Source organism: Trachypithecus francoisi, unplaced genomic scaffold, assembly GCF_009764315.1.
Source record: "Trachypithecus francoisi isolate TF-2019V2 unplaced genomic scaffold, Tfra_2.0 Lachesis_group0, whole genome shotgun sequence".
Lineage (NCBI taxonomy): Eukaryota > Metazoa > Chordata > Mammalia > Primates > Cercopithecidae > Trachypithecus > Trachypithecus francoisi.
In genome coordinates, this window is record NW_022681453.1 from 88,988,261 (window position 1) to 89,006,258 (window position 17,998).

At 36.7% G+C, this 17,998-nt stretch overlaps 1 protein-coding gene across 2 annotated transcripts in view; it reads right to left on the bottom strand.

Annotated features, from left to right (window-relative positions):
- Positions 1-17,998, bottom strand: part of TBC1D23 (TBC1 domain family member 23) — a 64,837-nt gene that overhangs the window by 42,201 nt on the left and 4,638 nt on the right. For both annotated transcript variants that reach the window (XM_033211497.1, XM_033211496.1), the window contains exons 2-3: positions 3,266-3,377; positions 1,153-1,258 (exon numbers count right to left, since the gene is read on the bottom strand). In XM_033211497.1, coding sequence (XP_033067388.1) covers positions 1,153-1,258; positions 3,266-3,377 — 218 coding nt within the window. The remainder of the gene's footprint in view (positions 1-1,152; positions 1,259-3,265; positions 3,378-17,998) is intronic.

A 17,998-nucleotide genomic window follows, 5' to 3' on the forward strand; every position in this document is an offset into this window, starting at 1 on the left:
TCCGTTGAGAGAGAAGGGAAAGAAACAGAAGACTTCTATAAATTCAATATTTACTAAACATTAGCACTTAGTAATACCTGTCAAACATAAGAATGGCCAATCTGAATTAAAGGGATAGGCAAAGATAGGCATAGCCCGTATTCCTGGGAAGCAAAACTGTTTTCTAAACAGATGATCACCTACCCCGTGATGGGCAGCTGTTGCTATAACTCAGGCAAAAAGAGGGAAAGGAATTCATTCTCCACTACCAAATTCTCTTTCTTTTGTCCACACCAGCAATAATGTTTCTGGTGTGCTTACCACACATAGGCCTATCAAGCCAATAATTTAACTAAAATATGATGGAAAGAGAAACAAAAATACAACAAAACACTAGAGATGAATTTAAAAGAAGAATAAACTAAATTGATCTACATTGTGAATTGAAATAGATGTTGTGGGTGATTGGAAACCTATTCAATCACAATTTATAATAGTTTCTCTATAGCAGACCACAAACTATGATTGACAGATAAACTTTTGCAACAAAACTCCCCTTTAATTTGAGGGCTGTATACAATCATACAGATCTTCAATTATACAAAAATCAAAGTTAAGACTACAACAAACCCATAAATGTACATGAAAAATCTAACACATAATGCAAAAGAAACAGTAAAAACTAGGATATCATGCTTGTTTCTTTGAGACAGAGTCTCACTCTGTGCCCAGGATGGAGTGCAGTGGCGCAATCTCAGCTCACTGCAACCTTTGCCTGCTGTGTTCAAGCGATTCTCCTGCCTCAGCCTCCCAAGTAGCTGGGACTACAGGTGCCCACCCCCACACCTGGCTAATTTTTTTATTTTTTAGTAGAGACAGGGTTTTGCCATGTTGGCCAGGCTGGTCTCGAACTCTTGACCTCAAGTGATTTGTCCACCTCGGCCCCGCAAAGTGCTGGGATTACAGGCGTAAGCCATTGCACCCAGTCAAAACTAGGCTCCCTTAAAATCAATAGACAATATTTCATAAGAATTTCAAAAGAAAAGTTCTAAAGCTATTTACAAGCCTTTTTCATATTTTGAAATTATAAGAAAATAATTCTGAAGAGTGATTCCTCAATCCAAAAATTATTTCCAAAATTTAACTCTGCTTGAAAATGATTATTAAGCTTACCCATAAACTGCAGGCAATCTTTGTGAATAGTGTTCTGTTCTGGCAAGTCTAAAATACCATCCCATGATGCCAAACTATCACCTTTTCCTGCAACATTCAGAGCAATCTGGAAGAAAGATTTAAAAAGCGACTAGCTTCATATGTTAGTCCTCATTCTTGGAAAACATGTTGTAATAATTAAAGGCCTGAATTTAAAAATAATAACAAAGATTACAATTAAGGTATCCATACTCCACCAAATTTGAGTATTTAGCCATGTCACATCCAGCAGAATGATTTTAAATCCTCTTACATTAGATATTTCTTCATGTTGATTTAGGGAATACAATAAATTACCCAAAATATTTATATATTTAGATATGTAAATTTACACAAGCAATCATCTTTCCTTTTTTTTTAGATGTAAAAACAACAGAATGTACTGGCAAAGAAAAAGTACATCTGTGGCATGTATATTTTAAAATTACACAGAAGAATATTTAATAAATTGAGAAAATGTTTTTGCTGTTTTGTAAGGTTTTTTTAAAAAAATGTAAAATAAACTGTGTTGATTTAAAGAATCTTAAGTGACATATCCAAATGCAACAGGTAGGCCTACTAGAATTCAAATTTAGACAAATCACCTATAAAAACACATGTATGAGACAACTAAAGAAATTATCTTATGATGTTAAGGAATTACCAGTCTTTTTTTTTTTTTTTTTTTTTGAGCCTCGCTCTGTTGCTCAGGCTGGAGCAAAGTGGCATGATCTCGGCTCACTGCAACCTCTTTGCCTCCCGGGTTCAAGCGATTCTCCTGCCTCAGTCTCCCAAGTAGTTGGTACTACAGGCACCCGCCACCACACCCAGTTCATTGTTGTATTTTTAGTAGAGATGGGGATTCACCATGTTGGCCAGGCTGGTCTCAAACTCCTAACCTCAGGTGATCCACCCGCCTCAGCCTCCCAAAGTGCTGGGATTACAGGCGTGAGCCACTGTACCCGGCCAGGAATTACCATTCTTTTAAATGTTTCAGACTTTTAGTATGCTAGCAAGGATTTGCTTTAAAACAGTCCAGTGAGTTGGGTGTGGAGGAAAGGATGAGGATACTAATCAAACATTGTTCTAAATGTTGATACCAGTTAAAGTTGGGTTATGGGCACATGGGAGTTCATTATACAAGTTCTATGCTTTTGCATGTACTTAAACTTCTATAATAAAATGCTCAGAATGCTATGTACAGTTTTAATTCCATTTCTGTTACATATATGCATAGGACAAAAAGGTAAAAGGGTAAGTAAGCATCAAGACCTTACATGTTTTACCTATAGGTGGTAGATAACAGATTTTTATTTTATCCTTTGTGGTTGTTATGTCGTACATATTTCCACAGATACATGTATTTCTTTTGTAATCATAACATCTTAATTCAAAATTTTAAAAAATAATAATACACATGCACTGGTGAATAGCTGAACAGAGGAAAACAAAGGGAAAATTTCCTATAACCCCAACAGCCAGAGGCATACTTTCTTTCTTTCTTTTTTTTAACATTGCTATGAGCATTCTGTATCTGCAAATATACATCCTATTTTACTCACTGATTGTATCCTGTTTCACGAAACAATTTTCATAAATACCACTTCTTTTCATTTGTTTGTTTTGAGATGGAGTCTCACTTTGTCACTCAGGCTGGAGGGCAGTGGCGCTATCTCAGCTCACTGTAGCCTCACCTCCTGGGTTCAAGCGATTCTCCTGCCTCAGCCTCTTCGTAGAGATGGGGTTTCATCACGTTGGCCAGGAGGGTCTTGAACTCCTGACCTTAGGGGATCCGCCCGCCTCAGCCTCCCAAAGTGTTGGGATTAGAGCATGAGCCATTGCGCCTGGCCCCATAAACATCATTTCTAATGGTTACAAAAGCATATATTACATTCCAAAATCTAAACCATTATTGTTAAATATACCAAACACTACAGAAACACACATTTTAATAAGCTACTGTTTGATAAATCTTCTAGATGCGGCATGCTCATAAAATAATAAAGTTTTCTGCAACTAAGACAGCTGAGGCAACAAACTTTTCAATATATTATTCTTCAGTGATTACATTTTATTCATTTTAGTTTCCAGTTACCTTCCAAACTTTGGCCCTCAGATCAGCAGGCAGTGGTCTTCCTTGAATTATATTTCTCAAAGTTTCAAGATCACAACCTCCTGCTTCCAGAGCTTCTTCAAGATCTCTTTCCCTAAAAAACAAGTCCTATTTATTAAAATAAACTTTACTTCATACTTTTTCTTATTCAAGATTCATTTATAAGCATGGCCTATTAAAGGCTTGTCTAAGACACAAAAGTTCTCAGCAGCCAAAATGTAATGCCAAGGCATACACAACATATTTTCTTGGTGGGAAATCTCAGGCTTCATATAGTCAATTTACTCTCATTTTACCCTTAGTTGTAACCAGTTTGGTTGTCTTTTCCTAGATTAATTTAAAGAGGAGATGGGGCAAGCTGGCTGACAGCACTGTGAAGTCACAGTAATAACAGTGTTCCTAGCAGAGGTAATGTCTTTACATAGCAACTATGTGTGGGTCACTATTTCAAACATTTTATGTGTTCTTTTTAATCCTTATAACAATCCCTGTGAGGTAGGTTACATTATTGACCCCACATACAGATGCAAAAATGGAGGCAAAGAAGGGTTATAGACATTTAGGGGACAACTGAAGAAATAACTTTATTGGTATTAAAAAGTCACTATTCTTTCAGGTGTTTACCAGTATTATGGTATATGGTCACGTGTCATGTTAGCAGTAGAGCCAGCATTCAAATTTTAACAGTCTGGTTCCTGAATTCGTGTTCTTAACATTATGCTCAATTCAGTCAAGAATTCAAAACACTGCAGCCTGAGACTATTTAGTAAATGACTATATCAATATCATGCCTAGAGCAGTGCCTAGCTTAAAATAAGTATTAAATAAATGTTAGAGGGGAAAAAGGATCTATTGGTATATTAAATAAAAATAATAATATCACATCATCTATCAGGGAATCTGCCCCCAATATTTCAACATAGGTTCTTTCTATTTTCCGTAAGTGTTGGCTCGCTGAGAAATAAAGAGGAAGAGTACAAAGAGAGGAATTTTACAGCTGGGCCACCGGGGGTGACATCACATATCAGTAGGACTGTGATGCCCACCAGAGTCTCAAAACCAGCAGGTTTTTATTAAGGATTTCAAAAGGGGAGGGGGTGTATGAACAGGGAGTAGGTCACAAAGATCACATGCTTCAAAGGGCAAAAAGCAGAACAAAGATCACATCCTTCTGAAGGCAAGAGGCAGAACTCCTGTTATCTATGTTCAGAGGTGCACATATTGTCTTGATAAACATCTTAACAGAAGAAACAAGGTTCAAGAGCAGAGAACCGGTCTGACCAAAAATTTACCAGGCGGAGTTTCCCAATCCTAGTAAGCCTGAGGGTACTGCAGGAGACCAGGGCATATCTCAGTCCTTATCTCAACCACATAGGACAGACATTCCCAGAGTGGCATTTATAGACCTCCCCCCAAGAATGAATTCCTTTCTGAGAGTATTAATATCAATATTCCTTGCTAGGAAAAGAATTTAGTGATATCTTCCCTATTTGCACGTCTGTTTATAGGTTCTCTGCAAGAAGAAAAATATGGCTCTTTTTGCCTGACCCTGCAGGCAGTCAGACCTTATGGTTGTCTTCCCTTTTCCCCTAAAAATCGCTGTTATTCTGTTCTTTTTCAAGGTGCACTGATTTCATTTTGTTCAAACACACATTTTATAATCAATTTGTACAGTTCACACAATTGTCATAGTGGTCCTGAGGTGACGTACATCCTCAGCTTACGAAGAAAACAGGATTAAGAGATTAAAGTAAGACAGGTAAAAGAAATTGTAAAAGTATTATTTGGGAACTGATAAATGTCCATGAAATCTTCACAATTTATATTCCTCTGCTGTGGCTCCAGCAGGTCCCTCTGTTCGGGGTCCCTGACTTCCCGCAACAATCATCAAGTAAATTACCAAGCACTTTTGTTCAGTCTACTATGTTTAGGAGAAGAGTATGAATTTAATTTCATTTGTATAAGGTAAAAATAATTAAAAGAAAACTTTTACAAAGGTATACATTGTTTTCTAGACAGAAAATAACCGGTTAAATTATCAATTCTGGCCGGGCGCAGTGGCTCATGCCAGTAATCCCAGCACTTTGGGAGGCCAAGGTGGGTGGATCACAAGGTCAGGAGTTCAAGACCAGCCTGGCCAAGATGATGAAACCCCATCTCTACCAAAAACACAAAAAAGTAGCCGGGCGTGGTGGCAGGTGCCTGTAATCCCAGCTACTTGGCAGGCTGAGGCAAACAACTGCTTGAACCTGGGAGGCAGAGGCTGCAGTGAGCCGAGATTGCACTACTGCACTCCAGCCTGGGTAACAGAGCGAGACTCCATCTCAAAAAAAGAAAAAAAAGAAAAGAAAATCACTCAATTCCTTAGGTATTTTCAAAAACTGAGGTTTCAGTCATTATCTACGATTTCAGCACACATTAAAAATCTGTACAAATTTTTAAGAGCTTCATAACCTGGACAATTTATAACATTCCTTGAAGCAGCCTAAAAGGCAGTTCATCTCACTAGGATCAGGAAATCAGGATTTTTGTCCCATTTTTGTGGTTCTGAAGAAAATAAATTACTCCCACTCTTCATTTTTTTCAATGAGACAATGAAAACCTCCCCACTGATAGGCATCTAAGAATATTAGTTTAAATGTATGTATTTCATAAAATGTTACTCTCCTAAGGGAAAGGAATTAAATGAAAATGTAATCATTTACGATCATACTCAACAGAAAAGTACTCATTGTATTTGAAAGGTTCCTTGACAAAGCTACTACAAATTCATAGGAACAGAAGATAACTAGTGACCACACAAGAAACATTTAGTTTTTTTGTTATATGGTCACCGAAGTGTTGGAAGGGAGAGGTAGAGAAAAAGATTTCAAGTCTACTGTTGAGACAGAGTTCAGGTCTATAGCTGATAAACACTGGGGTTTATCTATTCTCTTCTGGCCAAAATGTACAAGGCAGGCTGTTAGTAACCATGAAACAAAGAAAATTTAATGGCATCTTTGGCGAATAAATACCATATATTTAAATGGTCAAATGTATCAAATAATGAGGGACTAAAAACACTACTTACTGAGATGAAATTATTTTACTAGATGAATGAAGAATTGGAATTATTCACTTTTTAGTGCAAAATTCTTTTCTTTTCGAAATATTTTTGCCAAATCCCTTACTATTCCCGACAACAAAGCTTGTATTTTGTTGCAAAATGCCCAATCCTCAAAGTACTTTTTTTTTGAGACGGAGTCTCGCTCTGCCGCCCAGGCTGGAGTGCAGTGGCCGGGTCTCAGCTCACTGCAAGCTCCGCCTCCTGGTTTACGCCATTCTCCTGCCTCAGCCTCCCAAGCAGCTGGGACTACAGGCGCCCGCCATGTCGCCCGGCTAGTTTTTTGTATTTTTTAGTAGAGACGGGGTTTCACCATGTTAGCCAGGATGGTCTCGATCTCCTGACCTCGTGATCCGCCCGTCTCGGCCTCCCAAAGTGCTAGGATTACAGGCTTGAGCCACCGCGCCCGGCCCAAAGTACTTTTTAAATCACAATAATGTACAAGCACATCTCTGTTGATACAGCTGCTGTTGGATTCTTTGATGCTGTCCCCAGGGAACCACAAATGTGCTCTCCAGCAGTAGAACCATCAGCAAGGGCTCCTTTGAAGACTAGAAAATGCTACACCTTAAGTAGTAAAAGATACTTCTTACAAACCTAAATAATTAAAAGTAACATGATTTTCTGAACAAGGCATCCAAAGGTACAGTTACTAGACCTTCGACAATATAAATGTGCTTATAAAAGTAGTAAAGAGCTGAAAATTGTTAAGGTAAATAATTCATAGAAGGATCAAGCAGAGATAAGAATTCTATGGCATTTAGCTCTCAAATAGAATTCCTCTTCCCCTAAACCAAGTTTCTACTTTTAAACATGTAATACAATTCCAACACACAAAAGCAAAATCCATGTCTGGTGTGGTATGAGTAGGTGGACTGTGTTTTGTTCAGTCTTCTTTGCCCTTATAGCAGCTTCTCATTGACCTTACAAATTACAGGTTGGTACCGTTACACTGGACACCCAGACGAGGTTTTAAAACAGAAAAGTACAGGCCTTGTCCATTTATTCTAGGAAATAAAAAAATAAGCAAAACTATCTACTTTGCTCAGAAAGTTCAGGACAGACCAAATCCAATGCTTCTGAGGTTGGAAGGAAGGAGAAACTCATCTCCTCCTGACTCTGTGACGTTTAAACTATTAACACGTGTTGGTATAATACCACAGGTTCCTGTCATGATCTATCAATAGCATATTTTCAAAACCTAAATAAAACATAACAGAATATCCCCTCACCTGATGTTGTGTGGTAAAATCACCTACTCTAAGCATTGTAGCCCAAGTTGCTTCAGAATTAGAGTGAGGCAAACAATGTCACTAGATTTACATGGAATTAGTTTAATGTTTATATTCAAGCTAGCAAATGAATTGGATTTTTCTTCTTCCACTAAATGGTGAATAACATATGGAAGCATTTGCACAATGTATGGGAGAAGGAAGCATGAATTTTCAAGCACTACCAAATTTAATATGCATTTCCAAATGCTTCTATGATTAATTCATTATTAGAAATTTTGTAGTTTTCTGAATAAACCATATTGAATCATACAAAAATTATGATTTTTAAAAGCAATTGGATTACATATATTTTGTTGCTAAAATTTAAAAAGTTAGAGAAAATCTCCCACTAGCAAAAAATGACTACATATTAACATTTTTCTAAATTTGGTTTTCCTCCCAACCATGTTCTAAAAACTTATTTTTCCCATCATTTCAAAATTTATGAAAACTGTTTAAATGTACACACTCTCTCGCCAAACAGGGCATAAAAACAAGAAACAAAACTTAGTTCATCTCCTTTTTTTTTTTTAAGAAGTATCTTTCTTCACTTAAAGAAACCCCATACCCATTAGCAGTCACTCACTATTCCTCCCCACCAGCAACTCCTACCCTGCCCCGAGCCTCTGCCAACCACTAATTTACTTTCTGTCTCTACATATTTACCTATTCTGGATATTTCATATAAATGGAATCATATAATGTGTGGCATTTATGCCTGGTTTCATTTAGCATAACATTTCAACATCTACCCATAATGTAGCATGTATCAGTACATGCTTTTCATTGTCAAATAGTCCACTGTATATGAATATACCATATCGTACTTATCCATCCATCACATAATGAGTTTTTGAGTTTTTTCAACTTTTTGGTTTTTATAATTATCTTATTTTGAACATAAGTATCAGTAGTTCAACTGGTTAAGTGTATGATACATATGTATTATTTATTAATTATTTATTCTTCAAGAAGTCTGAAAGAATTTAAAGATCAAGTCTATTAAAACCTCACTCAAAAACCAAACCCAAACCAGGCCAGGGGCAGTAGCTTACACCTGTAATCCCAGCACTTCTGGTTGGATGGCTTGAGCCCAGGAGTTTGAGACCAGCCTGGGCAACATGGAAAAAAACCTGTTTCCACAAAAACTACAAAAAATAGCAAGTTGTAGTGGTGTGCGGCTGTAGTCCCAAGTACTCAAGAGGCTGAGGCAGGAGGATCAACTGAGTTCAGGAGGCAGAGGCTGCAGTAAGGCCAAGATCACACCACTGCACTCCAGCCTGGGCTACAGAATGAGACCCTGTCTCAAAACACAGGCTACAGAAGACCTTGTCTCAAAAAGCAAACAAACAAACAAAAAACAATAAAACCAAACCAAAGAACCCGTCACGCTCATTAGGATGACTACTACTTTCAAAAACATAAAATAACAAGTGTTGACAAAGCTGTGAACTCTTGTGTAGTTAGTGGAAATGCAAAATGATGCAGCCACTATGGAAAACAGTATGACAGTTTCACAAAGAATTAAAAATACACGTCCCATACAATTCAGCAATTCCATATCCTGGAATGTCTGAAAGAACTGAAGGCAAAGTCTGAAAGAGACTTTTGTATACAAATGTTCACAGCAGCATTATTCCCAGTAGCCCAAAGGTGAACGCAAACCGAGTGTCCATTCACTGAGGAATGAATGAAGAAACAAAATGGGGTGGTGTACTTTAAGTATAGATATAACGGACTATTATTCAGCCTAAAAAGGAAGGAAATTCTGACACATGCTACAACATAGGTAAACCTTGACGACATTATGGTAAGTGAAATAAATCCGTCCCAAAAAGACAAATACTATACAATGCCACTTATATGAGGTACTTAGAGTAGTTAAATTCATAGAGACAGAAAGTAGAATAGAGGTTACCAGGGCAGAGGGATGGGAGAATGCGGAGCTCTTCAACAGATACAAAGTTTCAGTTCTGCAAGATGAAAGGAGTTCTAGAGATTATATGCACAACAATGTAAATGTACTTAATACTAATGCACACTGAAAAATGGTTAAGATGGTAAACTTCTTACATTATGTATATTTTACCACAATTTTAAAAAAACAACTCTAATGTATTATAAAAATTCATAAATTTGAGCTTCAGTATCAGATCCAGGTTTCAATTTTGGCCCTTCAACAGCCATGTGACCTCACAAAAGGAAAAAGCACCACAGTGCTTATCTTATAGGGTCAGTTAATGCTTAAGTAAGTTTCTAAACACAAAACTTTCAGCGCAATGCTTGGCTACATAATTCTTTAATAAACAGAATCCATGAATACTATTACTTTTGCTATTATTACTGAACAATAGCTTACTTTCTTAAAATGACTTTTTAACCATAATCATTTTAGAGAATTTTGCCAATGCATAAAAAAAATTAAAAACCAACCACAATTCCATTACCATGAGATAATCACTTTTTGTTAATTACTTTTCAGTTTGTCATGTGTGTATTTACAGACATATATATTTATAGACATATATATTTATAATAAACTCAATTATACTGAAAATATAATTTTGAATGGTATTCCCTGGGTTTTATTCTGGGGTTTTCATAGTTTTTAGATTTCCATCTTGAGGTGATTTTTGTATACAGTGTAAAGAAGGGGTCCAGTTTCAATTTTTTGCATATGACTATCCAGTTATCCCAATGCCATGTATTAAATAGGGAATCCTTTCCCCATTGCTTGTGTCAGGTTTATTGAAGATCAGATAGTTGTAGGTGTGCAGTCTTATTTCTGGGTTCTCTATTCTGTTCCATTGGTCTATGTGTCTGTTCTTGTACCAGTATCATGCTGTTTTGGTTACCGTAGCCCTGTAGTGTAGTTTGAAGTCAGGTAGCATGATGCCTCCAGTTTTGTTCTTTTTGCTGAGAACTGCCTAGGCTATCTGGGCTTTTTTGGTTCCATATGAATTTTAAAATAGTTTTCTCTAGTTCAGTGAAGAAAGTCAACGGTAGTTTAATGAGAATAGCACTGAATCTACAAATTGCTTTGGGTAGTATGGCCATTTTAACAATACTGATTCTTCCTATCCATGAGGATGGAATGTTTTCCCACTTGTTTGTGTCATCTCTGGAGGTCATTACCCCTAGCAATCTAAGGCAGGAACGGAAAACGAAATACTGCATGTTCTCAAACATATTACTTCTTTGCTTAGCGTATTAAGTAACTGTTACTTAAGAAAGGATACTTTACAGAATCATTAAGTAGGAAACAACGTGGCATATGTGCTACTTTAAACTGTTTCATTCTAGTACTCTCCAGTACTTAATATTGGAAGTATAAACAGGCTAAACAAGTTCAACTTATAGCTGACAACAAACTGTATTTTAAAGGTTTTCAGTATGATAAACTTGGAAGTAACATAAAAGATATAAAAATATGTGGCTCAATTTTTGAGTGGAGAAAATAATTAATTTGAGGGAGTAAGCATCCTCCCCACACTCCCTGTGGATGGAGACAAAGGTAAAGGATGGAAGGGTGGCAGGGATTAGTTAGAAGAGTCTTCATGTGGCTTCACTTTATGTCCTCAGTCTTGATTCCATGGCCCAAAACTTAAAGCATATTCTTGACAACACTCTTGACTTCTTCACTCCTTGGTCTTTCTGTCACATTCAGAAAGCTGCAAATTCCTAACATTAGGTTAATCTAACCAGTCTGCCTTCTTTGTTCCTATACTCTACTCTATGTGGGCTTCTTGGGAAAATAAGACAACTCTATGATGCTATCATATAACGATAGTGCCTGGAAATCTCCTATTCACCACTTACTTCAGACTCCTTACCCGGCCACTTTACCTCATGTGACTTTACTTATGACTCCAAAGAGAAAATACAGGCCAGCAGGCTTCTCTTCCCTTTGATCTCAGCCCCCTCCAAAAACAAACAAACATAAGCAACTTATTATTCCAGTCATTATTTTCTTCTTTCCTGTATCCACAGGAGACTTAACTATCTCTTCTCTAGTCTAAGACTGATAACTTCACCTGGCTCTTATCTCCACTCACTCCCCAATCTTTCAGAAGCCATGTGCCATCCATTATCCCCTCTCTCCTATCTTCCACTTCTGTCTCTACTGGCTCTTTCCTCCGAGACAATATGCTCAAAAATTGTCATTAGAAATAGCAATGTTCACCACAAAAACGTCTCCACACTTTCCCTTTCCATCCAGCTACCAAACTTTTGGTTGTTCCTTCCACAAAGAATCCTTGACAATATATGTAACAACTTTTCCCTCATCTTAAATCTCTCTCTTCCCTCTCTTGCCAATCGCCTTCCATTTCTCATCCCTCTTTGATCCTCACCACTCCATAGGGACCACTCTCTGTATCATCTCCACCTCCTTTCTTAACCAAATCTAAAACACTAAGATATTAATAGAATGTTTTCTGGATTGGAAAAAAAAATGTTTCAAATTCATGAAGCCTCTCAGTCTATCAACTAAGCTAAGTCAGCTTTACTAATCTTCAAAATTCTTAAAATTGAATCCTTTTCTGTAATTATAAAAATAATGAAGACTAGCAGTGTTAAAAGGACCAAGTAGGGCCTATAATATATGTAATCATTCTACACTTAATAGCAGAGTACAGAGAAATTACAAAGAAAATCCAGTTACCACATTAAAAAATTAATTTTGTATCTTAAAGTGGCCAAGGTCTAAGATTTATTATTGTTTTCTTAATATAAAAATACGAAAGCTACACTACTGGGAAATCAATAAAAGCCCAAAGCCTGACATGTAAACATCTTAAATATGTTATTTCTGTTGCATAGGATATTATTCAAACCTGTGAGTCTGCTAACAGTATTAAACAGAGCCAAGAGAAAAAAAAGAACTCAGAAATCTTCACTGAAAGTACTTCTAGCATTCAAAAACATAACCTGTGATTATCTCCTTTCCTTTAAAATTTTCACATTTACTTACTTGAAGGGTCCTATATATAAATATAATCTGCTTCCCATCCAAAAGTCATCTCTCTCCTTCCCTTTACAGTTCAACTTCCTTGAAAACAGTAGTCTCCACTCACCTAAACACTCTCATTCACCCAAAACCTCCATCACTCTACTAAAGGTGCTCTCAGAAGTCATTAGTCATCTTTGTCAGCTCTCGTCCCCTTTACAAACACTGCAAAGTTTGACTGTCTCCTTAAAACACTCTCTTTTTAGATTTTCCTCTGCTTTCCTAACCCATATTCTGAATTATTTCCTTCCCTGACATAAGTATTCTTTTATTCAAACCTTCAACACATATGTATTGAGCACCTACTACAGGCTACCCACTGTGTGAGGCACTGGGGATGTAGTACAGAAAAAAACGTCAATGCTCTTATGGAGCTTACATGCCAGATGGCTATTCCAAGGTTTTAGTTCAAGTCCTATCATCTAAATCCTGTTGAACAGAGGTGAGAGGACCTATGAGGTGCAGTTTATTCATATTTGTTTAGAATGTAAACCACTGTGAGCACAGAATAAACCTTGACAGCCCAGCTTGTCCATGTATATATCCTAATCAGGTATAAGCCTCTGACCAATTATTTAAAACTCTAAAGTGAACAGCTAACTAGTCATAAGCACGAGCAAACTGTGGAACAGTGAGCAAGCAGTGGCAAGCTGCATGTATTGAATTGTGGCTTCATGGCTTAATTTGTGCCACCACACTTCTGGGGGTTTCTTAATGCCCAGGTAATGAGACATCAGGACCAAAGCTTTGAACGTATTTTGCTACTATTATTAGGACGCTGGTTACAAAGTACTACCATAACAAAACTCCTTACTTAGTTCTTGAATATTCTGTATGACATTTGGTAGAAATGAAAAGAGAATAACTTTGTTACAGATTCACTTGTACAGTAGATACGCATGGAGCTCAATGACCACAGTATGTCTTGTGCAACTTATTTTTAAATACCAACCTCAAACCATCAAAACTTTCCAAGTATTTCAATAGTATGATAGCACATTCAGAAAAGAACTTGACAACTTAAAGTCTTGAGAGAACACAATTTGATACAATTTGATAATTGTGAAGTTATCTAGATTTGTGTCAGAATCAGACATGCTTGTTACAAGCATTTTAACAAGTTACAAATTTATATGCCAAGGGGAAAAACACCCATTCACCAGCTTTAAAAAAAATTGTAAAACTTTGCACTAGGACCAGATCCACAAAAACAGCTTTGGGAGATTCCCTTATGAATAATGTAATCTTCCCTAGAATTTGTGTTTTAATCATGATCTTGGGCCAAGTAAAGATGGTGCTAAATCTAGTCCTCTTGGCTTGACAAGCCAAACTTAACAGTTACAGTATTTCATCACTGTATGCAATAGGCAAAAGAGATAGAGATCACAGAAATGTTATTTTATAAGCTACTAAAATTAACTACAAATGGAACAGGTGTTCTAAATCTTAGATTTATTTTTGATCTACAATCCATGTAGATCAAATTACACCGACGGTACCAATGGTGCTCCTTTCTCTGCTAAGAAAAAAACTCAGTTGTTGCCTACGTAAAAAATAAAAAGATACACACAAAAAAATTTCTCATAACTACATGTATAATGTTGCAATGCATTTGCTGTAAGATTCTGACTAGAAAATTGGAGAGTAATTTCTCTAATGAGCAGTCAACTTCAGCAAGTACTCTAAATCCTTTCTTCTTCCATGCTTTCTCAAAATAAAAATCCTCAACACTGTTCCCTTCTATCTATATATATGGGGTGACTGTTCAGTATTTTTAAGGCACTAAGAAATGCATCCTTGTTTATTTACCCCCACTAACTATTTGGAAACTAAAAACAGAGTGTATCTTTTGCCTAAGACAGAGAGTGGTATGAAAACAGCAAGAAGTCAGAGAGAGATATTACCTATGTCTATTACAAATTTCCACTTTATTCAAAGTATAACGATAAAAGAAGTGTCACCAACCAACATTCTTTGTCTTGAAACTATCATTTCAGAAACATAGTTGTTATAAAGAAACAACTATAGCAAATGAAGTGACAACACTTTGCAACATATGGACAATTCTCAAGGGTACTATGCCAATGGGGATCATAGTTTGACAAAGAAATACATATTGGGGTTTTTTTTTTTTTTAAGCTGGACTGAAACCATCAGAGAAGATTTTTTTTCATAAGAGGATTTCACTGAATTTTATGCTGATGGTTATTAATCTAAATGGAATTCACAAAATAAAGGATTTCTGGTATTCAAATTGCGCACATATATGAGACGAATAAATCTTTTGCATCACAAAGTGATGCACAGAGGCTTCAAAACAAAGGTTAGAAACTGTTTAAAGGAAAAATAACACATGTACATTATTATTATTATTATTAAAGACAGAGTCTCGCTCTGTCACCCAGGCTGGTGTGCAGTGGAGTGATCATAGCTCACTGCAGCCTCGATTTTCCCTGTTAAAGCAACTCTTCTGCCTCAACCTCCCACGTAGCTGGGCCTACAGGTGTGTGCCACCAAGCCTGGCTAATTTTTTTATTTTTAGTAGAGACGAGGCCTCACTATGTTGCCCAGGATGGTCTCGAACTTCTACGCTCAAGCAATCCTCCCACCTTGGCCTCCCCAAGTGACAGGATTATAGGCATGAGCCACTACGCCCAATTCATAACTATGCTTTCTCATAGAGCTGTTTTAAGATCAAAATGAAATGTTTATATAAGCTATATATATAAAGAGTAATGCTCTATGTAAATGTATAGTATTTTCTTATATAGGCTGAGCATCCCAAATCCAAGAATCCCAACTCCAAAATGCTCTAAAATCTGAAACTCTTGAGCACCAACATGATACTCACAGGAATGTTCACTTAGGCATTACGGATTTCAGATTTTTGATTAGGGATGCTCAACCGGTTAAGTATAATACAAGCATTCCAAAGAGATATTCAGCCTGTATCTCCTTGCTAAAATTATTAAATACCACCATAACAACTAGTTTAATGTAACAACTACTTTAAAAAAGAAGCAAACACTACAAGATTCCCACCCAACTATCAAATGCAATGTCAGCGAAAGGATAAGAAAAAACTCCTTTAAGCATCAAGAAAACAGATGAAGACTTGCAACAAATGATGTAATTAGACATTATTTTCTTAACTCAGGTTAAAAAGTTAGGCAGACCCTTGAAACAAATAGACAGTAAATTTCAGAAAATAGGTTTAAGTGGCTCTTATGTTCTTTATTTCTATAAAAAAGAATTTGATTTTATGAGCTTAATGGAAGGTACTTACTTGCTTTCCATCTGTAATTCTCAGTATCTAACTCATTTTAAGCCCTGCCCCTTTTCGAACTGTTTAATCCTATTCTTTTCTGCTAGAGCCTGTAATTTCCAAAACACCAGCATTTAGATATCTTCAGAAGTTATTTTCACACAGTATTCCTAGAGATAAAATGATGAAAAAATTAAAGTGTCCAAGGAAGGCACCACAATGCACATTCCTGGTCTTAAAACTGTTTCAAATTTTTTTCTAAAACCTTACACAGCAGCTTGAATATAACCACTATTCAGTGAATGTTTGCTGAACTGAGAATGTTTTTGGTAAACTCTATTTTGCTTTTTGACACATGAGAAAAGGCACTGTCTTTATACCAAAAAGAATCCACATTTCAGCACTATGCAGCAGAAATGCTTTGTCAAGCATATTTTCTCAATTCTGTCCAGAAGACTCCTACTGAAAAGTTGGCTGCATACTGCAGTATATTTAACTGGGTGCTCTGAATTGCTCATTATACTTACATAGGGAATGCACTTATCCCCTCTCTGCAGTGAGTACACAGAGATAAAAATGAATTAATTGAAATACATTTATTTAGCATGCAAAAAGCAATTGCTAACTCAAATAATGGATATTAAAACATCTACAGGAAACAAAATCCTAGAAGTGAATTATTACTTAAGAATTACCTTTGGCCGGGCGTGGTGGCTCAAGCCTGTAATCCCAGCACTTTGGGAGGCCGAGACGGGCGGATCACGAGGTCAGGAGATCGAGACCATCCTGGCTCTACTAAAAAATAAAAAAAAAACTAGCCGGGCGAGGTGGCGGACGCCTGTAGTCCCAGCTACTTGGGAGGCTGAGGCAGGAGAATGGCGTGAACCCGGGAGGCGGAGCTTGCAGTGAGCTGAGATCCGGCCACTGCACTCCAGCCCTGGCGACAGAGTGAGACTCCGTCTCAAAAAAAAAAAAAAAAAAGAATTACCTTTAGGCTGGGCGTGGTGGCTCACACCTGTAGTCCCAACACTGTGGGGTGCAAGGAGGGTGGATCACCTGAGGTCAGGGGTTCGAGACCAGCCTGTCCAACATGGTGAAACCCCATCTCTACTAAAAATACAAAAATTAGCTGGGCATGGTGGCACATGCCTGTAATCCTAGCTACTTGAGAGACTGAGGCAGGAGAATCGTTTGGACCCAGGAGGCAGAGGTTGCAGTGAACCAAGATCATGCCACTGCACTCCAGCCTGGGTGACAGAATGAGACGCCGTTTCAAAAAAAAAAAAATTACCTTTAAAAATTATAAAATTTACATTATAATTAAAGACTTCAATGTAAACAGTATGTCTTTTTCATTTCTTTGCCTGCCCTCTAATTATAGTTTATAAAATCAAGTAACTGTCACATCATAACCCCAATTCAACAAATGAAGTTCATTTTCTTATTTCTTCTAAAGTAGTATCTAGCCTTCCCAGTTCCACAAGTAGACAATGTTCTTCTTAAACAAAGTTACTTTTTCTTTTGTATTTAACATATTTCTTTATTGATTATATCATACCTGAAATTTCAGACACTTAGTTCTTAAATGACATTTAAATCTTTTCTCATATTTTAATGATTATTAAACAGGGAGCACTGATAGTACTATTTACAGAGTACAGAAAACTTTGAAAAATAACTTCTTATTCTCAAACAATTCCTACTCACATCTCAGATTAACAACAATAGAAGATTCTTGTGGAATTGATATTTTTACAATTTTAAGAAAAGTTTAGCAATAATTTAAGAAGACTTTAGCAATAAAAAACACTAAAAGCTGAATATTAAGTAACATTTTTTAATTAAACAAACTCCCAATTTCAACAGTTATATAATTAAAGTCAATACCAAAACAATTTTTAAGTTATGACTTTAGATCTTTAGACATTATTTCAGGAAGAAAGTCTTGGAAAATGAGAACATATGTTCAAATCCAGTGCTATTTTTCTTCAATACCAAGAAAGGTAATTACCAATCTTTTCACTGTAACAATTCAACACGTTTGATTTTACAAATCCAGATTCTC